Below are 23,505 nucleotides of genomic sequence, written 5' to 3'. Positions count from 1 at the left end.
CTCAGTCCTCAGACTGGAGCACCTTGGCTGGTGGCCCCTGGGGGGCCCTTTTTGGGGGCTCTCCAGGGGTGCACCCACAGGTGGAGAGCAGGATGAGGGAGATCCAGCCAAAGAGGTGTCTGCCCCCAGACATCTACTGCAACATCAATGTGTGCGGAGGACAAGGTTCTGAGGGGCTGGCACCCCATCCAGCTCCAGGTGGGGTGGTGCAGGAGCTCAGGAGTATGGCTCCAGGTGCTGCCTGGAATCTCTGTTTTCTATACTGGACATGGCTCCTTGTTAGTAGCTCATGTGCCCTTTTAGTGGCATCCAAGTTGGCTATCAGTTCTAACCTCTTTTTTACTATATGCCATGTGGCACACATTCTCTGCGAATTCTAACTTCAACATTTAAAAAAAATACTTGATATAGGGGTACCTGGGTTGGCTCAGTCAGCTAAGCACCTGCCTTCAGCTTGCGTCATGATCCCGGGGTCATGGGATCAAGCCACACATAAGGCTCTCTGCTTGGTGGAGAGCCTGCTTCTCCCTCTCCCCCTGCTTGTGTATGTGCATTCTCTCTCTCTCTCTCTCTCTCTAACAAATATATAAAATCTTAAAAAAAAACTTGATATGAAACGGTTTGTTTCGTGGGGTTCCTGGGTGGCTCATACAGTTAAGCATCTGCCTTCTGCTCAGGTCATGATCCCAAGGTCCTGGGATCCGCACACCCCTGACCCCCGCAACCCCCTACCCTGCATCTGGCTCCCTGCTCAGCGGGAAGTTTGCTTTTCCCTCTCCCTCTGCCCCCCACAGTGTATGTTCTCTCTCTCATAAATAAATTAAAAAAAAAAAAAAACCACCAAATATCCCTCCAAAACCCAGTTTAACTGGATTCTAAGCCTATTATTATCACAAGAATTTTGTTTACAGTTCTTCCAAGTAAATGTGTGTTAGATTCTTTACATACCATTCAAACTCTTGTAAATTTTTGAAAAGATCGTCATTAAAAAGCCTTCGTGGGGGTGGGATAAATGGGAGGAGGTCAAAACAAACTTCCAGTTATAAAATAAATAAGTCATGAGGATGTAATATATGGCTTGGTGTCAATAGTTAATAATTCTATATCACATATTTGAAAGTTGGATCTTAGATGTTCTTCTCAGGAAAAAAAATTGTAACTGTGTGTGGTGATGAATGTTAACTAGACTTATTGTGGTGATCATTTTGCAATATATACAAATATCTAATCATTATGTTGTGTGCACCTGACACCAACATGTTATATGTCAATTATATCACAATTAGAGAAAAGAGCCTTGAATAGGAAATGCCTGTGATTATTTCAAGCAAAAAAAAAAAAAAAAAAAAAAAAGAATCTGATGTTAAAAAGTTGTGCTCACTGAAGCCAGCTCATATTTCTCATTCTGAGAGATCTGGGAGACTTCATTAGGATGTTTTATACCAATTCAGTATTTAATAACTTTCCTAGTACTTTGTACCACATTTTTCTTACCACAATTATATAAGGAAGATGTAATTTTTTTTTCCACCAGGCCCTGTATAGATGTCTCCAAAGCCCTTAAGTTTGCCTCAGTGTCTTGTACCAGTGTTATCAGTGTGTTGATCCACTGGGATGGGAAGATTAGGAACCTCTCCCTACTGGGGAGAAGGTGGAAGTGGCCTGTTGAGTCATAGCTAAGGCCAGAACTGTGTCAGCGACCACAGAAGGGACACAGGCTGCTCATCTGTGGAACAGGGAGAATTAAAGAGCTTACCTCTCAGGCTGTGGTGAGCCTCAGGGGGGCTGCTGCAGGGAGGAGTTGAGTGCAGCCCTGGGCCCCCAGCCAGTTCTCAAGTAGAGGACCCTTATAACCTTGGAATGGTAATAATGATCAATTCTGCACTTGAACATCAGTGGTGCATTTTGAAAATCTATATTCGTTTCCTATTACTATAGAAAATTACCACAAGTTCATTGGCTTAAAACAACACAAGTGTATTTTCTCATAGTTCTGGGGGAGGGAAGAGGCAGTCAGGAGTCTGAAAGAGGTCACAATGGGCTTAAAATCATTAAGGGGCTGGTAGGCTATGCTCCAGGGGGGAATCCATTTCCCAGCCTTCCCTGGCTTGGAGAAGATACACACATCTCCTGGCTCACAACCCCACGTCCCTTCGGCCTCTGCTTCTGTGTCACTTCTCTTCCCATGATCCTCCCACCACCCTCTTCTAAGGACCCTGATTGCATGGGTAGTTCTGGCTAATCCAGGATAGTCTCCCCATCAAGACTTTTAACACAATCACATCTGCAAAGTCCCTTTTGCAGGTAACACACTCCCAGGTTCCAGGGACCAGGAGGCAGACTTGGGGCCCACAATTCTTATCTGCTGCAGTATGGTCTTCAGTGGTGCAGCTAGCAGTGCTCTGTGTCTTTCTCGCCTCTGCCCTGTAGCTCCTAGAGTGTGACTGGGTATAAATGGAAAACAGGAATGTCACGTCCCTGCTCAAACTTTTGGATGCCTTGGGTGACAAACTCAGCCACGGCTACCACTGTGGGATGAGCACCAGTCCCTTCACCTCCTGCCCCCAGGAGTTGTCCTGACACCCATGCCAGTGCTGCCGAGTCCCCTCCGGGTTGGAGGAGTGAAGAGTGGCATGAAAAGTAGCATGCAAAGGGGGCCTCTGGAGAGTGGGTGCCGAACCTCTAGGAAAATCTCTGATTTGCGTAGGAGAGCACAAGTGTGTGTCGAAAGCTGATACTGATGCCTCTTTCGTTCACTGCTGTGTTCCTAATGCTCAGCCCAGTGTGGCTGGTTTAGTAGATGCTCAGTGAGGGAGGAATTCAGACACAGAGAGGAGATAGTCCTGTCACTCTGGCTCTGGGCTTGCCACCAGATTGGATTCTGTGAGCAGGGTGGGGAGGTTCTGAAGAGCAGGTCCTCCTTCATGTGAAGGGTGGCTGGGTGCAAGGAGGGGTGCTCAGGAGGGGCTGGTGCCCACTCAAAGCTCATTACCATGGTAACAACCAATGTCCCCTCCGCCCTGCTACCAGTTACCACCCAGACCACTTTCTGTTGCTCTCCTCTAGAGCTTCAGGGGCACTCTCCCCATCCTACAGCCCTCTCTGCCCTCCCCCCTGCAGAGCAGATCAAGCAGAGATAAGGACAGGTCATTTCATCTGGCCTCAAAGGGCCAGGCAGAGTCAGGCTGTCAGCAGAGAACTCCTTTACCTCCTATGGCACCCTGGAAGTGGAAGCGTGTTAGTGTGGACATGATTCCTCTATTCTCGTCATACTTTTCAGGTCCTGGTGCCTCTTTCTATGTTGGGGTGCTAAGGGTCCCTCCCACATCAGTATCCTAAAACAGGGCAAGCTCCAAACCTCCCACCTGTCCTTTATAACCCTGGGGGTGTGTTGGGGGGCAGGGAGTTAGGCACTGCCCACGGATTTATATGAATCCTACAGAACCCCTGTCCCATCTGCCTCACCAGGACACCTTCCTGGGTGAGCAGTCCTCTGCCCTACAGAGTTACCAAAAACCAATGATAATCCTTTAGTTCTCCCACTCCTGGATCTCCCTGAAGCTCTGGATTTATTGTATAGCCTTCCCCCATTGTGAAATTTACTTGTCTCTGGCATTCTTCGGGACTTTTCCTCTGTGATTTTTCCTTTTTCTCTCATTTACTGCCCCCTCTTTCTCCTTCAAAGCTCTGAAGTTCTTGTTCCTTCCTCTTCTCACTCAAGCCTCTCTCTTGCTGGCCCTGCCCATTCCTGCAGCTTAAACATCCATGCCATGTCCTTCCTCCTGACCTTGCAGGCATGCAGTTGCCTCTCATGTCTAGTTGCCTGCTGGATCAAGCCACAGTCCTGACCTAAACTCCCAAGACTCCTTTTCCTTGCAGAACTGCACCTGTCCAGGCAGCTTCTAGTACATTTCTGCCTTGCCCAGCTGGCCACTGTGTCTCCCAGGAGACAGGCCCTCTGTGCAGGGCATGGTCGGGAGGGGTACCACCCAGAGTTGGCTGGGGCTGGGGTGATGAGCTTGGGCACTCATGATGGCTGCTTTCCAGGGAGATGAGGGTCTTTGAGAGCAGGTGGGAGCCTTCCAGCATGTCCCCCACTCCCTCGTTGGGTGGCATGCACTGCTCCAGGCATCTCACTCTCATGGGATGTGAGCAAATGGTGGATGGACAATGGCAAAGAGGTTTGAATTGGAAACCAATTTGGGGACTGAAGGGTAAGGACACATTTGAGAGCTGTCAGGGGCCGAGGAGCCAGAGAATGTGTCACGGGATGCAGGGCTCGGGAGCAATTTTTTTTTTTTTTAAGATTTTATTTATTTATTCATGAGAACACAGAGAGAGAGAGGCAGAGACACAGGCAGAGGGAGAAGCAGGCTCCATGCAGGGAGCCCGATGTGGGACTTGATCCCAGGTCTCCAGGATCAGGCCCTGGGCTGAAGGCGGCGCTAAACCGCTGAGCCACCCGGGCTGCCCATCGAGAGCAATTCTTGATGGGACTCATCAGAAGTGGGCTCCTTGGCCCCCTAGCCAAGCTCCTTTGCTTTCACCAGGCTGAACGGCACACCTCTGCATTTGGTTGTGTGCTCACTAGATCACATCATCTCTCCCTTCCAGACTGGAAATGCCATTAAGACAGAGCTCTTGGGCAGCCCGAGAGGCTCAGTGGTTTAGTGCCGCCTTCAGCCCAGGGTGTGATCCTGGAGACCCAGGATCGAGTCCCACATGGGGCTCCCTGCTTGGAGCCTGCTTCTCCCTCTGCCTGTATCTCTCTCTCTCTCTCTCACTCTCTCTCTCTCTCTGTCTCTCATGAATAAATTTAAAAAAAGAAAAAAGAGCTCTTGGGACGCCTGGGTGGCACAGAGGTTAAGTGTCTGCCTTTGGCTCAGGTCGTGATCACGGGGTCCTGGGATCGAGTTCTGTATCTGGCTCCCTGTGAGAAGTCTGCCTCTCCCTCTGCCTGTGTCTCTGTCGCTCTCTGTGTCTCTCATGAATAAATAAAATCTTAAAAAAAAAAAAGAGAGATGTTATCTGTCCTATTCTCTGGCACTCTGGGCATTCCATCAATATTTGCTGAATGAATAAATGACACATATGCTGCCTCCTTTCCCAATTCTTTGCCTTTGTTCTTGCTGTTTCCTCCCTGTAGGTGCCCTGTGACCCCACCCCCAACTCTCTCTCCACTTGTCAAAACCCTCCCTCTCCTTCTAGACTCATTCAAAAGGAGCCTTCCCTGATCCCACAGCTTGGAGCCATTCTTCTCCATGCTAAATCTCTGTGGCACGTGGCTTGCCTCTATCATATCACTTATACATTTTTCTTTGGTATAATTCTTTGGTTATAATTGTTTCTGTATCCAGCTCTGTCCCTGTATGACAGTGAGCTCCGTGAGGGCAGGTTACATCATCCGTGTATTCTTTCTTTCCTATTTCCTGACACAATGCTTTCTGTGCACTCGGTGCTTTATAAGTGCACAGTACAAGAAGGTAGGGTATTGACTGCAGTCAGTGGCTTTTTACTGGGCCAAATGCTGCTTCCTTGCAGCTCAAAGTGGGGTCTCTGAGCCCCTTACCCTGAGCTGACTGGGCTATCTCTAAGATCCCTCTCCTTCCTTCCCATCCAATCCCTGCTAACACTTTGGTTAAATCATGCTCTGTTTCAGACATTTGCATGGTCTGACCACAGCACAGTAGGTGGAGGGAGGCTGAGCTGCAAAGATTATCTGGTCATACAAGTCTCTTGGCAAGAGCACAGGAGAGCAGAGATTGCCTGATATGGAGGGCAGGAGAGCAGAGATTGCCTGATATGGAGGGCGGCTGGGCTCCAGGGGGACATCCAGGGGCCCCTGAACTGCCTTCCAGGCCCTGAGGACCAGAAAAGCATGGGGGGAACTCAGCTTTGCATATCTGTGGTTACCATCTGTGCTGATGGAGGCCATAGCAGGATGTGTTTGTATGAGTGAGTGAATGAGTGAGTGTGTGTGTGTGTGTGTGTGTGTGTGAGAGAGAGAGAGAGAGAGAGAGAGAGAGAGATGAATGAGTCATCAGGGAGGGGCAGAGGTCCAGAGTTGCTCCAAGGCTAGATCTTCCCCACCTTTCCTGTTTGGGCTGCCAGAGACTGAGTGGTAGTTCTTCCAGCAAGACTTAACCCTGGTGTTTCAAGGGTTTTCCTTCCTAGCCAGGCCCAACACTCACACTTGGCGCAGAGGTCTTAAACATTGGAACGCCTGCATGGTGCAGTCGGTTAAGCATTGGGCTCTTGGTTCCAGCTCAGGTCATGATCTCAGAGTGGTGGGATCCAGCCCCACATTGGACTCTGTGCTCAGCGGGGAGTCTGCATGACACTCCCTCTCCCTCTGCCCTTCACCTGCTCTCTTGTTGTCTCTCTGAAATAAATAACTAAATAAGTCTTAAAAAACAAAACAAAACATTGGCACTTATCAAATCACCTGGGGTGCTTGGTCAGTGTAGGCATGTCTGGGCCCACCCCTGCCCTGATTTTCAGATCTGTTCCCTGCACCACACACCTGGAACTTGCTAGTTATTACTCAGAGAAACTCAGGGGAAGCTGCAGGAAACCCAACCAGAGCGCTGAAAACAAATACACAAACTATCTAGAGGGCTGAGACTTCTGTAGCAGCCAGGACGCCTGGGATCAAATTCCAGCTTCTCCATGGGTGACCTTGAGCAACTTAACCTCTTTTGGCCTTAGTTTTCTTCTTTAAAATGGGGCTAATAATCATCCTGCTTCATGAGGTTATCACGAGGATTAAACGAGTTACATATGTAAAGACCTTAAAACAATGCCTGGCATATGGCAAACATGTTAGATGTTATTATATTATTATTATTTTTTTTAATTTTATTTACTTATGATAGTCACACACAGAGAGAGAAAGAGAGGCAGAGACACAGGCAGAGGGAGAAGCAGGCTCCATGCACCGGGAGCCCGATGTGGGATTCGATCCCGGGTCTCCAGGATCGCGCCCTGGGCCAAAGGCAGGCGCCAAACCACTGTGCCACCCAGGGATCCCTATATTATTATTTTTAATTTAGAATCTGTACATCTAGGATCCAGAATGCACAGCAGATCTACTTAGACTCTTGCTAGTTCACAAGTGTATCACCCAGGAGCCTGACAGAGATGCAATATGGGACCTAGTCCTAGATGCACTGAATCCGAATCTGCATTTAACAAGAGCTCCAGGCAACAGTGAGCATCTTAAAGTTTGTGAAGCCCTGCCCTAGAGCATGCTGGAGGCCACACCCTGAAACTCGGCCAGAGGCCAAGCCATTTTGAGGAAGGAGCCCAGCAAGGGTTAGGTTGCCCTGCCTGGGGGTCCCCATAGCCCGGAAAGGCCCCAGATGGTTGCTAGGGGGGCATTCCCCGCTGGGGTCTCTACACGTCAGTGTGCTGGGGCAGCCTGGTGCCCAGGGCCACCGTGGCGGCTCGGTGGCTGAGGCCACCCGCCCGGAGCCCAGGGGATGCCACGAGGTCGAGCGGTGGTTTGCTGGAGTACCACGTGCTCAGGAGGCGGTCCACCTGCTCCCGGCTGGAGACCGCCCGCAGGTGGGCCTTGCTGCCACCGTCGCCATCCAGGCCGTCGGGGCCGTTGGGCACCAGGGGGGGCTCGGGGCGCCCTGCCGCGGTGTCCCGGCGCAGCCCGCGGGCCCGCATCTCACTCTGCATGCTGGCGAAGAAGTGCAGCACGCAGCGGTGCGCGAAGTCCCGCGCGTGCTCACAGCACGTCTCGTCGAAGAGCTTCTGCTCCAGGTCCACATAGTTGCTCCAGTATCTGCGCTGCAGGAAGACTGTCTGGTCGAAGCAAGGCCTCAGGCAGCGGGCCAGGAAGGCCACGATGATCAGGAGCAGGGTGATGCTCCAGCCGATGGCCTGGGGGCAGGGGTGAGGCCGGGTGCTATACAGCGCGGCAAGGGTGTTCCAAAGTCTCTCCCTTTCCTTATCCCTCCCATCTCTCCCCAAATCTATCCATGTTCCCATTTACTCATCCCTCCTACCAACCACTTCCACCCATCCTCACTTGCATTCAGTCTCATCCTTGCATCCATCTGTCTGTCCAACTCTTTCTCCACCCATTGGTTCAGCCGTCTATCCTCTCACCTACGTATCTATCAGCATCCCATCCAGCCATCGTCGCCTCGGACCTTCTGTCTGTACATCATACATCCTCCTACCCATCCACTCATGTTTCCATACTCTCATCCTTTCTTCCATTTATCCACCCACCCTTCATTCATCCTCCCAACCTTCTTCCTGAAGGAAACCAGAATGTCACCCCAAAATATGACTCTTTGACATAAAAATTATCTTGAATGGAAGACAGGAAGCAGCAACCCTAGGAACAGTTATCTTTACCCTCCTCTTTTGTGCCTAAAGGCAGGAAATATATTCTCCTTTTACTAGGAAACAATTCTTATCTGCCCAGAGACAACACCAGAGGAATCTGCTGACAAACCTCACGTAGCTTCTGGTTATCTATTGACCTTCCACAATTTCTGCCCTTGGAGCCAGACACTGCTCTCCTTCATCCTGTCATTGCTCTACAAAGGCATTGCTCTTTTTGAAGATGGCAGATAAGCTGCAGTTCTAAGCCACCACTTTGAGTTACTCTTTCTTTGTTTTAGGTTTCTCCCATGTGATATGCACTGGGCACATTAATAAACTGGGTTTTCCTCCTGTTAACTTTTTTGTTAGAGTCTCAGCTGGAAACCTAAGATGCATGGAGGCAGAGTTTTGCCTCCTTACACTCAACCCACCCATCTACCCACCCACCCATCATCCACCCACTCATTCATCCATCCATCCATCATCCTTTTTTTTTTATCCCGTCCTTCACCTATCCTCACAGGTGCTTATGCATCCCATCTATGCAGCCACCTGTCCTATATTTTGGAAGAGGCACTGGGGACCTCACACTTTAGTGGAGGAAACAAGGAAACGGTGATAGATTGGCTGAATGCTATGTTGAGAGATGTATAGGGGGTCACGGGAATACAGAGGAGGGACACCCAATCTGAACTTGAGGACTCAAGGGAACAGTGGGGTGGTTGCTGAGACCTGGAAGCTGAGTAATAGTTATATACGATACAAACAGGGGACAGTGTTCCAGGGCAAGTGTGAGGAAAGACTTGAAGAGTTCCCTGAGTTTGGAGCCCACACCTGCCCGACGCCTCTCCCTCCTCTCTGCCCACCCAAAGCTTTAGTCTCTCCAAGGCTGTGCTTAAGACCAGAGAAACTGTGTGCTCCTGGGGCAGAGAAATCACTCCTCTAAGTCACAAAGACATATGAACCCTTATCATTTGTAGATCTGGTTTACAAAGCTCTCTCATTTGGCCTCTCTCAGGATCTCCCCTTCCTCCTACCAACGTAAAATAGTCATGTGAGTGTTTTACACGTGAGGAGCATTTAATGTGCCCGATAACCTACATCTGAGTCAGGATTCAAACCTTGGTGTGCCTGAAAATTCAATGCTCTTTCTGGTGAACTAGTGAGAGCCCAGAGAGTTTAAGCCTGCAGGGCTCATCCACGTGGAGGAGTCCAAACCTCCCTTGATTTTGAGACGCTGAGACCTAGATGGGGGAGTAATGTGGCTAAGGCAGAGTCTGACCCAGAATCAGATGTGTCCTGAGCACCGGTCCTGTCTCCATCATGCACTTGTCTTGGCTCCCACAAAGGGCTGGGTTGTGTTTTTATTCCCTGTAGCCCCAGCCGTGCTCTGCATGCCATGGGTTGATGTAAATACTTTTGTGGGGACCCAGCCCCAGCTGGCCTCTGGGAGGAATCTGGAGTCTGGGCTGGGGGGTGGGACTGGAGTCTGCCCCCAGGGTGATGGAATGGATGCCAGTGTGGGGAGCTAGGGGCCTGGGGAGGACCTGCATTGCAGTGAGGTGGTTCAGAGGGCTTGGAGTGATGACACTTCAGATCCCTGCCCTGTCTCCTGTGAGCAGTGCAACTTGGGTCTGTGAACTAAACTCTCAGGACCTCAGTTTCCTTATCTGCAAAATGGGATGATAATAATTATACCCATCTCATCAGGTTATTCTGAGAATAAATGAAGTCATGCATATGAAATGCTTAACACAGTGCCTGATACATAGGTGCTCAATAAATGGTAATTAGTATTATTCCTGAGAGGTGGCAAGAATGTGCCTATGGGGTGGGGGGCAGGGCAGAGCAGTGTATCTCCAGTGCTTTTGTCATCTAGCTTCCTGGGGATGGAACTAGCTGACTCCTGGAGGGTACGGGCACCTGGTCTCTGCCCTGGGGTGAGTTAATGTTGATAGCAAAGTGTGTGCTTCTTAAGGCCCAATGGAGTCCTGTTTAGGGATCATGCTCCTGATCCTCCCAGGGGCCATCTGCTTGGTTGTGTTTCCAGCAGCAGAGAGGGGCCCTAGGGAACCACTCATACCTCCTCATCCCATGCCCTTCAGAAAACAAAGCAGGAGATTTTCCGGGGCTGGGAGAGAACCACCCAAATTACCTGGGACAGGCACCGTAGGTAGCGGGACACTGCCTTTCTGGCGGGGCTGTCCCTGACCAGCTCGTCCTCCTTGCAGGGTACCTTGGCCAGGAAGAGCTGCACCTGGCTGGGGGTCATGTTGGCAAAGTCCAGAAACTTCTCAGGGTCCACGGAACTGCTAAAGGCACACACGAAGCACTTGCCATCAAGGAGGGCCAGTAGGATCCAGACAAGGGGGGCAGCCAGTGCTCTCTGCAGCACAGAGGAACACATATACCTAGGGGTAGAGGAAGGCAGGGTCACGAAGGGCGGCCGGAATTCAGCTGCAGCAGGAAGGCTGTAGGAGAAAGGCAAGGATGGACTTCCCAGGAGGGCTAGGAGATACCTGATGAGCTTACATCAGAGGTCCGGGCAGCAGAGGGCAGAGAGGCTGGAGGGCTGAGGGCCCCAGGAGATCAGGAGAGTCCTGCCCGCAGTCCCAGGATGGGAGCACTGGGGAATTGGTAGGCCTCCTACTCTAGGCCCTGCCCATGCCAGAGACACTTCTATCTTTGGTGATCAGTTGCATTCATGCGGCAAGGCTGAGGGCCTCTGACCTCAACCACCTACCTGCATGGCTCTGCCTGAGGGCTTTGGAGGAGTTTCTGCTCCCAGAGGGGGTCACTAGAAGCCAGGAGAGTTAACAACCCTAATCAACCTTCAATTCACAGGGACGGGGCCTGGTGGATAAAGACCACATCTTCCTAAACTCTCGGTGAGAAGTGTGTTCTATCTGTGTTCTCAGAGGGTCCCCAGGAGGACTGACCCCAGGCGTCCACTCACGATCACGTTCTCCCCAGAGCTGCTTTTGGGGGGAGCCTAAATGTAGACAGCCCTGCCCAATAATCCTTCTAGAGGCAGTGCCTCAGACACCTCCCTCCAGGTCTGGAGGTGCTATACTCCCTGAGCCGCAGGGGAAAAGGCAAAGGGCATGGCCAGTGTGTGTGACCCTTGCCACGTGGCTGAATCACAGGGAGCACAGGACCCCCAGTGCAACATGAAGCAGAGGCTGCTGAGCAGGGCACGCAGGTGTTGTTTCTGACTTGTGTGTACAAACCATAAAATGGTGTATGCTGGGGGTGTGTATAAGGGCGCAGGGCCCACCCAGCAGTGAATTATAAATGCATCATGGATAGGGGTGGATCTGGTGTTTTCTAGGGGCAAGGAGGTTAGAAGGTGGAACTGGGGACTTGTTATGACTGTACATTGAGAACACTGCATTTGTCCATACCAAGACCAGGGGCAAAAATAGAGATCAGTAGGCTGAAAACCCCAAGCCCCTCCTGCCACTGCCCGCAGATCTAGAGCACTTAGACCTTTTGTCCAAAACACTCAGGGCAGTGGTGCCAGCTTGGACTGGGAGTCCATCTGTGTTTGAATCTGAGCCATGCTTCTTCCTTGCTGTGGGAGCTCTGAGTTACTCACCCTCTCTGCTTTAGGCGCCTCATCCTGGAAAACGGGTCTAATCCTAGAGCCCTCTCAGGGCCAAGGTAGGAATTCAGAGGCTGTGTACACATGGCACTTGGCACAGAGCGTGGGACCAAGGTGGTGCTCAATATTGGCCGGGAAGCATTATGAATTGCTAAAGTCCATCAACTGATTTTGATATAGTGCCCCAGCAGGTGCAAGGCTCTGAGGACACAGCGGTTCAGCGGGTGACATTCCTTGGCCCCAGGGAGCTCACAGGTAGAGGGAACACAGCCTTGAAGCCAATCACGCCTCCTACGATGTGGGCAAGCTGGCTGTGCATGTCACGGGATGGCCCTTCATGTACATACTGAGTGATAACTTACGGCCAGCGAACAGATGTGACCTGCGCAAAACCTGGGAATCCTATAACATCCATGGGTCTCCAGCACCGGCCACGGAAGGGTGACAAATGACAGGAACAGAAATACCTGTTTCCAGAGTGGAAACTGGCTGAAGAGCCCCTGTGGGCTCCTCCTCTTCCCAACTGGGGGCACACCTGATAGTGCCTATGGGGGTGCATGGGGGAGCCCTGCCAATACCCGTGAGGATCACTGGGCTTTGGGAGCCACCTGGCAGGGACTGGGGAGGGCCCTGACAATGCCCACGGTGGGTGGTGTGGGAGCGCACCTGATGATCCCTGGGTCCTTGGTCCGCTGCCCCGCGGGCCGGCGCCACTCCTCAACCATCACCACCGACTGCCGGTTGGCGAGGAGGCCGCAGAGGAAGAGGGCGAGGGGGGGTGTGAGCAGCAGCCCCAGGCCATACAGGGTGTTGTAGCGCGCCAGGCAGGGGCAGTTGAAGTCAAAGGAGGAGTAGAGCTTGACGGTGACCGCGGCCAGCAGCAAGCAGATGCCGTTCATCACCGACTCTGAGCTGGACTGGAAGTGCTGGAAGAGCATGCGGAACTTTTCCATGGCTCAGGCCCGCTGGGGGTGGGCGGCTGTCGGGGGGAGCAGGGAGGCTTCGACCACCTTCCCAGCAAATCCAGATGGCTCTGGGGGCTAGGGGGGTGCAGAGGAGAGTCTTCTTTTCCAAGGGACAAGGAAGGGGTGATGTCCAGCCCCCAGCTCAGCCTCTTGGGGCCCAGCCAAGGGCGTCAGGCGGAGGCAAGCTCTCTCCACGAAGGCCCCCCTGTCCAGCCCCGAGTGCCCCCCAGTGCCACTCCCCTCCTCTCTGGAGGAAACAGTCACTGCTCTGTGCCACACCAGCCCAGAGCACCTCTAGGCAAATGTTCCCTGCCCTGTCACTCCACCCTCCCCAGCCCATGCCTTCCTGTCTTCGGGGTTTGGATGCTGGGGCCTGACAGCTGGTGGGGCTTCTTTGGGGGGATAGGCAAATTTGGGGTGTGGTAAGGCACCGATGCTGATGGGGCTGATTCTATTTTCTGGTTTTGGTCCAAAACACCATTTGACTCAGCTGAGCCTAGGGAGACTTCACATTGACTTTCACGCTGGGAGGACCCAGGGGGCACTGGCGCCTGCCTCAAGGCTGCCTGAAAGAGAAGACCCTTGAGAAGAGTCTGAATGATGTTTCAGTATTTGCTGGGTTAGGGGCTGTGGAAGGGAAAGGCTTTCCTGCCAGAAGACACCACATGGGCAAAGGCATGGAGGTGAGAACAGCTCAGTGTGGGCCAGGGGTCTGGGGCTGCTGGAATTCAGTATCAGGTAGCAGGTGTCATGAGAAGGGGCTGGAGGGGTCAGTGGGTGCCTGTGACCTTCTCTGTTTTATTTTGCTGTCTGCAGGTCTGGCCACTGACTAGCCCAGGTCTCTCTAAAGCACAGCTTCTATCACATCACTCTTGTGTTCAGGTGTGACCAGGAGCTCCCTCAGCTTTCTTAGCTTGGCATTCAAGGCCCTCCCATTGTACCCACACATGCCCCACCTCCACACCTTTGCTGACACCATCCTTCCTACTCAACCACCCTTGCCCCTTCCTTGAATCTGCTCTTAAGAGGCAGCTCAAGTGCAGCCCTGTCACCAAGCCCCACCCTGGTGACCTCAGCTCTGCAGGAGCCTCTACCTCCCCTTTGGTCCCTGAAAAGCTGCCTCAGCCTGTTATTAATCCTCCTCTGAGATGGGGGGTGGGCAAGGATGTGGCCTGCAGCTTTTTTCTCTGTAGCATCTAGCATGGTGCTGAGTGCATAGCAAGTGACAGCAAATGTTTGTTCTCTGGGATACTGATGCCTAGACCCCTTTATTTCATCTCTGGCTCTGACCTCTCTGCCCACCACTTGGCTTGCACCTGCCTCCCTATCCACACTTCTAGGAAGCCAGTGAGTGGAATGTAGGTCCTGCCCTAATTTCTGTCTGTCTCTCCCTCTCTCTCTCTCTCATTCTGTCTTTGTCTCTCGGACTCTACCTCTTTAGAGAGAGAGAGAGTGTGTGTGTGTGACTCTTTGTGTCCCTCCATGTGTCTTTCTGGGGGTCTTTCTGTCGCCATCCCTCTCTCCGGGTTGCTTCCTCTTTTTATCTTTCCCTTCCCCTCACCTGCTGTCCACCCCTTAGCACCCTTGTCTTCCTGGCCCCCACTTCTGACTTTGGCAGCCTCGCTTGGGGAGAGGAGTGAGGGTGCCCCAGAAGGACAGGACTCTGTTCCTGGGGTCATGGGTCAGGGTGCCTTGGGCCTGGAGAGTGGACAGGGGGTGGGTGAAGTGACAGACCCCAGCTACTCACCCTCTCTGGCAAACTGGCTCGGCCCAGGGTGACCTCTGAGACAGAGAAAGCCTCAAGGACTGGGATGATCCTGATCCCACTGACCCTTGCTCTGTCCAACCTGGACCAGCACCCACCCTGGGCTTGGGGCGATGGCCTCAGTCAAGTTCATGTGTCAGCCCAGGTGTCCTTTTCTCAGACCCAGGGTCCTGATGGTCATGAAGGCCACTTCCCACCAACCCTGGAGGCACAGGAGGTGAACATCCTTCCATATGCTCATCCTCAGAGACCTGGTCCAGCTCTCCCATCTCCGTGGAACTCGCCTGGACTACTGCAGGGACATGGAGCAGCCTTGTTTCTCTATTCTCAAATACCTCTGAGAAAAATCTCCAGTTTTTCTGATTAATCACAGCATTATGAAACATTTAAAAATAAAGAATATGAACGTGTTGCCATCACTGCAATCCCCAGAGTCTCCCTGCCCCTGCATTGGTGTAGATCCTTCCAGACTCTTTGCAGGGCCCACACGGAGCAGAGCCAGCTTGCCCGCCTGGTGCTCTTTGGGAGAACCGCTACCCACCATGAATTCGCCACTGCGTGTCGCTACTCACCCAGCGGCAGCAGCAATGGGGTCGCCCTGGAGAGGCAGCTCAGGCCTTCAGCAGCTCAGGCCACAGCTCTGAGATGCATCCTTTCCCCTGGTTTCACCTTTCTGAAGGATAACAGCCCAGCTGTTTGAGAGACCCCTGGGCCTGCAAAATAAATTTTGCATAGGTCACTTAGCCTGTATTTTCAAGTCAGACTATCCCAAATATGTTCTGCAAATTTCATACCTATTTGTGCAGTCTATACTTATAATGAGGTAAAGACAGAAACCTGGTTCTTATTTATTATTTGTATTTTGCATAATGAGAGTGTTCGTCTGGGTCCTGTGAGACAGGATTACCCGTGTGAGGGAAAATGGGGAGGGACCTGGTGAAGGTGGGAGGGCCGTCAGGGGCATGCAAGTGTGAGAAACTGAGTGAGAAACTCCTCTAGCCTGGTTCATTCTCCTAATGAGGCTGAAAACGGCCACCGCCACATTCTTCAGGTGGCTGTGGGTTCCAGAGAGGCTGGATGGACACCTTTTGAAGGTTACACAGCCTGGTGGGGACAGAACTAGGCAGGAAGCTGGGATCCTCCTTCCATGCCTTCCAGGCCCTGCACACCTGCTGGGCTGCTGACCCTAAGAGCCACTAGCCCCTGATAACCTAGCGAGCCCTCAGAAAAAAGCAAACAATCTTTCTGGGAGAACATTGCAGGAAACTGAGACAGGGTCTCTCTCCCAGGTTATCCCAGCTGTTATCTCTCACAGCTCCAACCTGGGAGGTGACCCAGAGCTCCCAGGTCAGCCCACCACAACTTAAAGGGATACTATTTTCCAGAGTGTGGGTGTAGCTTCACATTTTAAAAATTCTATGTTTTTTAAGTACCTACGCTTAGAGCAATGATTTTAGAAATTTCCCAGTACAACCACAAACGATTTCTATTAGAAAAATTCAAAGGGGTTATGGAACAAGGTAAAAGGGGAGGAGGATCATATTTTGTTGCCAGGAGCCGGCGTCTGCTGAACCAGAAGAGGCAGAAAGAGAGCAAAGAATCTGAGAGAGATTTCCTTTACTTTCATGTGTGGGAGGATTTGAAATTGCAGACTTGCTACATGATTATGCCTTCACGTAAACCCCTACCCCACTCCAAGGGTCTCTGGCTATGTTCTTCTGGGTCTTTTAATGCTGGGGACATGTTTTCAAATCCTGTTTTTATTTTAAATGGTGACGTAAAAAAAATGGTGACATAAATCTTGTTAGCAGTTTTCAATATGTATTAACTTGTGATTGGAAGATCTGCATAAGGGGCGCCTGCGTGGCTCAGATGACGGAGCCTCTGCCTTCAGCTTAGGTCATAATTCTGGGGTTCTGGGATCGAGCCCCATGTCAGGCTCCCTGCTCAGCGGGGAGTCTACTTCTCCCTCTCCCTCTCCCCTCATGTTCTCTCTCAGTGCCTCTCTGTCTCAAGTGAATAAATAAAATCTTAAAAAAAAAAAAAAGGAAGATCTGCATAGAACAAGTCTTTGGTTTCTCTTCATTTTCTGAGGGTCTTGCAGAGATATCTTGGTGGGGGGGTCTTCCAGATTTTTTTTCCTTTAACAGGAATATGGATATTATTTGAGAAACATTGGCTTTACCAGTCTTGGAGTTCCTGGGACTGAGAGGGTTCTTTAGGTCTATGTACCCTCATTAGAGAAACTCAGTGTATCTGAAGTGTGTGAGTGTGTGTGAGTACACGCATGTGCATGTGTCAGGGCGTATCTGTACTTGTGGGTTCATGTGTATGTTATACATCTATAGAGGGTGTGCATAAGTATGTGTCTTTGGAAATCCAGGTGTGGCTCTCTTTCTTATTTCTGTAGTGAGTACAATCTCCCCTGAAGTTTCTTTTTCTCTTTTTCCTTCCAAAGGAAGACATTGGAGGTGTGTCCCAATGGTGCCCTTTCCATCTCTAAGAGCTGGTCTTCTCTTCTATCCTGATGACAGAGGTGTCTGCAGGATCCTGGTGATGGGACCTTCCGGTCTGTCTGTGGCAGACTGGGGAAAATCAATGTGGTACTTCTGTGGGTTCCACTCTGGTGACTACATGGAGCCACATGGCCCTTCAAGGACTGGAAAGAGGATGAAAATGAAGAGGGGTAAGTAATGGCCTGGGGAGAACTGGCTGACCATCTGAGAAAGTCTTCAGCTGAATTCTCGTCTCATTCTTTATACCAAAATCAATTCCAAATGGCTCAGAGACTTCAACATAAAAACTACAATCATAACACTTCCACAGAAAATGTAGATGGATGTATTCATTATCAGAGTCAAGGCAAGACCTTGGTGAACAGCACAGAAGTGAGTAGCTCTGAAGAAGACGGTTAACGTGGGTCTCAACTCCGGTGGGCAAAATACCCATAAACAAAGTAAAAATATCAAACTGAAAAAAGACATCTGCCACACAAAGGCCTAGGTTCCCTAATTTGCAGAGGGATCATATAAATCAATAAAAGAAGTGAACCATCCTCTGGGAAAATGGGCAAAGAACGTCAATGGGCTAATCACAACAAAACAAGTAGCCGAAGATCCTGCAAGGATTCTAAGTCTCAAACATAATTAAATACTAATCTAAATAAGCAGGTGCCTCTTTAAACTTACCACATTGTTGGAAACTAAAGGGGTGATAATTTCCAGTGTCAATGAGGACTTTGGGAAACAGCTGCTTTCATAAACTGATGGTTAAGAGTACAAGTTTGTAGGGCTTTTCTAGGACAATTTGGTGATATAGTTAAAGCAAAAATTTAAATAGACATGCTCTTTGACCTAACAACTACACAGCTCTGAATTTGTCCTATGGATAGATTTGCCTGGAAGTCGCCAAGATAAACGAACAGAATACTCCTTACAGCTTTGTATGAATGGCGATAAAACTGCAAACAACCAAAATTCCTTTAAATAAATTATGTCACAGCCGTAAAATGGGATTTACACAACTATTAAAAGAACGAAGCAAATTTATGTGTGTTCATATGAAAAGATCATTAATAGATCTTTGGGTAGGTTTAAAAAGCAGTTTAGTGTATTGTGCATAGTGTATGATCCCTTCTAAGTAAAAATGATATAAATATGTAAAAATTTTGGTATCCTGTCATATTTTTGCTGGAGGGATACACAAGAGATATGGACAGTTATTGGGTGGTCAGGGAGAAGGGACTTTTATGTTCTTTCCATTTCCTTTCTGTGTTGTTGACTTTTTTTTTTTTAAAGAGAGGGGTCGGGGAGGGACAGAGGAAGAGGAAAAGAATCTTAAGCAGGCTCCAAGCATGGAGCTGGACCTGGGGCCTTATCTCAGGACTCTGAGATCATGACGAGCCAAAATCAAGAGTCGGATGCTTAACCAACTAAGCAACCCAGGTTGCTTGACTTTTCAAACAATGGGTACATATGAATTTTATTTTTAAAAGATCAATAAGTGACACCTGGGTGGCTCAGCAGTTGGACGTCTGTCTTTGGCTCAGGGGATGATCGCGGGATTCCAGGGATCGAGTCCCACATTGGGTTCCTGCAGGGAGCCTGCTTCTCCCTCTGCCCGTGTCTCTGCCTCTCTCTCTCTCTGTGTCTCTCATGAATAAATAAATAAAATCTTTAAAAAAATCAATAAAAGGCTGTTTTGTGCCCATGGGGGTCTTACCTCATATTTATGATCTTAATTTTTAAAAAGATTTTATTTATTTATATGACAGAGAGAGAGAGAGCACAAGCAGAGGGAGCAGCAGAGGGAGAGGGAGAAGCAGGCTCTCTGCTGAGCAGGGTGCCTGATGCGGGACTCCATCCCAGGACCCGGGGATCCTGACCTGAGCCAGTGGCAGATGCTTAACTGACTGAGCCACCCAGGTGCCCCTATGATCTTAACTTATATAGTGCCTACCATGGAAGTAAATGCCTCTTGTATTGCTATGTACATATCCACACCTGGGGTTGTAAATAAGCTGTTCTGTGTATAAAAAAACAAGCCTGGTTTTTAAAAACAGGCTTGGTAAAAAAAAAAAGAAAAAGAAAAAAGAATAAAAGAGGCTGTCTGGGTAGTGGACTTACCGAATTAAAAAACAGGTTTCCATACACAAATTGAGAAATGTTATTACTAAATTGGATCAAAAGACATGACAAACACAACATATGCTATTTCAAACATTAATATTCTTCTACACTTAAATTTTTGGTCTTTATCCCACAGTTTACAGAATGTGGAACAATTTCCTTGGTTCATAGTCCATTTCTAACTCCTTTTCTCAGAAGAAAGAGATAAGCTTGGTTTGGTAATATTATTTTCACTTCTCTCTCTCTTTTTTCACATAACAAGATGCGCACGTGGACTTTCTAAGCAAACTGACATGAAGTTGTTTCTAGTCCCTGCTTGGGGTCGGGGGCTGGTTTTCTGGCATGGAAATCTTGCCGGGGTGCCATCCAGCCCTAGATGTTGGGCCAAATTCAGAGACATGGGGGCAAACATAGGTGGCTTGATCTGGGGAGAGGGGAACCCAGACAGCTAGATTTTCTGGATTCCATTTCTACTCAATAAATACCAAGACCAGAGTGGCTCTGAGGCCCCCCTTCTCTTGTTGGCTGCCCACACAACTCATGAGAGTTCTGAAATTGCCCGTTGAGGTTGGGTGGATGTAGAGGTGCTTGCGGGAAGACAGCTGGGCTGGGAGTGGCAAACCCCAGGTCTGAGGGTGATAGGGTGCTCAGACAGCCAAGCTAAGGAAGTGCCCCTTTACTGGCTACACATACCCTCAAGCTCTAGCCACATGGCAACAGCTGTTCACTGGGCATCTGCCTGGGGCCAGGTGCTGTGCTGGGGCTGGGCACACACAGGTGCCTGCATCAGGCACTAGATGCAGCCAGTGAGGCATCTCTGTGAACTGGAGTGTTCTGGAGAGGACCTCCACTTGGCTTAAGTTTGGGGAGATTCTCTCAAGTTCTGGAAGAGAGTATTTGTTGGTAGATTTGACCTTCTAGCCACCATGATGGAGAGGGCGCCTCTGGAAGGCCAGTCTCAGGTCAGGATGAAAGATGAGAAAGTGGCCTTAGGGAAGCCAGTAATGCCCAGAGGGTAATATTTCAGTGGCTGAAGAGTGGGGCTAATTTCCTCACCAATACATTTTCTTGACAATGAAGTAACTGATGGAAGCTGTAAGGACATGTGTTTCCCCCATCCTCACCGCCCCCCCCAAAAAAGCTCTTTGTTTTGAAAGAGAGAAAAAGAGCAACCTGTAAACATGTTAAAGATGTTTTGATTGACTTGAGGGTCCCTGCAAAATGTTTGCCGGGAAAGAAGAGGATTCTAGTGGAGATCTAGCGCTACCTAGTGGAGGGAGGTTGAGAGGGAGGGAAGAGGAGCGGAGAGATGGGGACACAGGGTCACTGGTGCCTCTGCTGAGAGAAGGCTTCCCACCAGCTACCCTGGGTAGGCAGCGGGGTTCCCCTGAGGTGTCTTTGGGTGAAGGTCAGAACAAACGAGTGCCTCTGGCACCTCTCCTTGAAAACGTGGGTAGGAGGGAGATATTACATGCCAGCCAGTGGGGAGAGATGAGTTTCCAATTCCTGGTCTGGGGTGAAGGGCATTTGAAGTGACTGAGGCTATTGGCTTGTTGGATGTGTGCCTCCTGACTCCTATTTGTCTTTCAACTTTTGCCAGGAAGGAATTTTAAATTTTTATGTAGTCATATTTATCATACTTGTCCTTTATGATTCTCTAGTCTTTGTAACATTCTTAGAAAGGCTTTCCTGACAAGGAAAGGTCATTTATTTTACTTTTATATATTTTTAAGTGGGCTCCCTGTGAGCAGCATGGAGCCCAGTGCTGAGCTTGAACTCATGATCCTGAGATCAAGACCTGAGTTGAGATCAAGAGTCAGACGCTCAACCGACTCAACCCAGGCCTCATAGATGTTTTAAACTATCTTTACCTGGGTGGCTCAGTTGGTTGAGCATCTGATTCTTCATCTCAGCTCAGGTCTTGATCTCAGGGTGGTGAGTTCAAGCCTCGCATTGGGCTCCATGCTGCCAGTGTGGAAAAAAACAAACATCTGGGACGCCTGGGTGGCTCAGCAATTGAGTGTGTCTGCCTTTGGCTCAGGGCGTGATCCTGGATCTGGGGATAGAGTCCTGCAATGGGCTCCTTGCAAGGAGCCTGCTTCTCCTTCTGCCTATGTCTCTGCCTCTCTCTATCATGAATAAATAAATAAAATCTTAAAAAAAAAAAAAAAGCCAAACATCTATGAGAGAAAAAAGATGCTTGGGTATTACCACCACTTTGATCATCAAAAAAAATTTTTTCATGGCAGCCTGGGTGGCTCAGCGGTTTAGCGCCGCCTTCAGGCCAGGGCCTGATCCTGGAACCCCGGGATCAAGTCCTGCGTCCGGCTCCCTGCATGGAGCCTGCTTCTCTCTCTGCCTGTGTCTCTGCCTCTCTCTCTCTCTCATGAATAAATAAATAAAATCTTAAAAAAAAAAAAACAAAAACAAAAACAAAAAAACTTTTCAGTTTAGTTATTTTCAATCTATTTCATTTTCATTAGTGGCTGTGTGTTCCCTGGCTAACTTCCAGAGAGCTGAGCCAAAGCGCTGGGAGTCTTCAGGGCCTCTCATAAGTTTTAAGGCTCAGGGGCTCAGTGAGGACGCCTCATCTGCAACAGGTGTCTTACTTAGTCTAGGCACTTGGAGGAACCCCATTGTGGGGCAGGCACAATATTGCAGAGATTTGGATTCAGACCATCAGAGGGCTGTACTTCATTGCTTCCTTTACCAGTTCCTAGGCAAGTGTCTCAGATTCCCTAGCCTTGAGATTTTCACTTGTAAAATGGAGATGAAAATAATAATAATAATAATAATAATAATAATAATAATAGTACCTACCTCATGGGGTTGTTGCCAGACTTAAATGAATTAATACAGATGAATTGCTTAGATTGAGGCTTGGTCCTTATGGCTGAGTGCTCCATAAACATCACTGGCCACTATTATTGAGCCAGTAGGCTTGGGATGGGTCATGAGGGATGCTGGACTCATTTGAATTCACTAGACAAGTTTCCTAGACAGGGATACTTGTGCTCCTCTTTCTGGTGTTGAGTATTTTCCTTTCTGCGTGTAGCTGGGACCTCTACTTTCCTTTTATTTATTTTATTTTTAAAAATATTTTTAGGTTTTATTTAGTTGAGAGAGAGAGAGAGCATAAAGGGAGAGGGAGAAGCAGACTCCCTGTTGAGCAGAGAACCTGATACAGAGCTTGATCCCAGGACCCTGAGATCATGACCTGAACCAAAGGCAGACAGTCGACTTACTGAGCCACCCAGGTGCCCCTCTACTGTCCTTTCAGATGCAACCTTGGGAGGGTGTGGCCTTAGCCCTGAATTTTATCCATTGGCAAGATAGGCTCAGTACCTAGGTCTATGAGCTTTCCGAGGGTCTGCTTAAGACTGGAAAAAAAAAAATGTCTCCAAACTATGATGGAAAAATGTCAAAATCAAAATAATAAATATTTACTTATTTGCCTACAAAATGTAATGTTTTGTCAACTTCATTAATCATTACATGAGTACTTATAAAGATTTCATTATGTTTAAAGACAATTGTAGGTTTTTCTCACTTGGCAAGAAATCCAACACATGCATGATTGCTTAGAAATAAAACCAATTTTAAATTCAATGAGCTTCTTTTAGTCTAACGATTCCAAAAGCCAAATTTATAAAAATCCTTTCAAAATGTTTAAGGCAGGAAAATTATGTTTAATGTGGGATACAGTATATTTTAGTGTGTTTGACCTGATACAACTGAGCTACAAGAATAAGAGTTTGAGGGTTTATGAAGATCTTACAATTGGTCATAGACCGAGGGGCTACCTCCCAAGGGGCAAGTTTGTCTGTGGAGCAGAGGAAGGGGTTGGGGTTCCCCCTCCCTGCAGAGCCACCTCCTGTCTCATCTTCCAGTGTGACTACCCACTTGGGTGGCAGCCCACACTTACTTGGGTATCCAGCTTTCTCTGGGAAAGCCTGCGGGCATTCTTTAAACATCATCCTTTCAACTTGAATCCATATCCATATGGAACAGTTTCCTAAAGTGGCATCAATTAATGACCTGCATTAGATTTTATGAAGCCATAATCTCTTGGGGAGAAGCCTGGGAATCTGCATTTTATCAACCATGTGTGCCCCCCACCATGTGTATATGTTTCTGATGTATGCTAAGTTTGAGAATCATTAGTCTAGAGTGTATGCACCACAGGAGGAGGGTAAGATG

At 49.2% G+C, this 23,505-nt stretch overlaps 1 protein-coding gene across 1 annotated transcript; it reads right to left on the bottom strand.

The window, feature by feature from the left end:
* Window positions 1–6,880: 6,880 nt before the first annotated feature.
* Window positions 6,881–16,645, bottom strand: CALHM3 (calcium homeostasis modulator 3). Its single transcript, XM_072804729.1, has 4 exons — window positions 15,250–16,645; window positions 12,614–12,987; window positions 10,499–10,754; window positions 6,881–7,890 (listed from the first exon to the last, which is right to left on the bottom strand). The coding sequence occupies exons 2-4, from the start codon at window positions 12,898–12,900 to the stop codon at window positions 7,396–7,398; spliced, it is 1,038 nt and encodes a 345-aa protein (XP_072660830.1). The 5' UTR covers window positions 12,901–12,987; window positions 15,250–16,645; the 3' UTR covers window positions 6,881–7,395.
* Window positions 16,646–23,505: the final 6,860 nt, after the last annotated feature.

Source organism: Canis lupus, chromosome 29, assembly GCF_048164855.1.
Source record: "Canis lupus baileyi chromosome 29, mCanLup2.hap1, whole genome shotgun sequence".
Lineage (NCBI taxonomy): Eukaryota > Metazoa > Chordata > Mammalia > Carnivora > Canidae > Canis > Canis lupus.
This window is presented reverse-complemented; position numbering and strand designations above follow the sequence as displayed.

What these genes read in the sequence shown, in the direction of transcription:
- CALHM3 (XM_072804729.1), bottom strand. Translation starts at nt 12,900, where the DNA reads ATGGAAAAGTTCCGCATGCTCTTCCAGCACTTCCAGTCCAGCTCAGAG. An exon ending in AAGGACCCAGGGATCATCAG is followed by an intron (nt 10,755 to 12,613) that starts GTGCGCTCCCAC and finishes CTCTACCCCTAG; the next exon opens with GTATATGTGTTCCTCTGTGC. An exon ending in ACCTACGGTGCCTGTCCCAG is followed by an intron (nt 7,891 to 10,498) that starts GTAATTTGGGTG and finishes CCCTGCCCCCAG; the next exon opens with GCCATCGGCTGGAGCATCAC.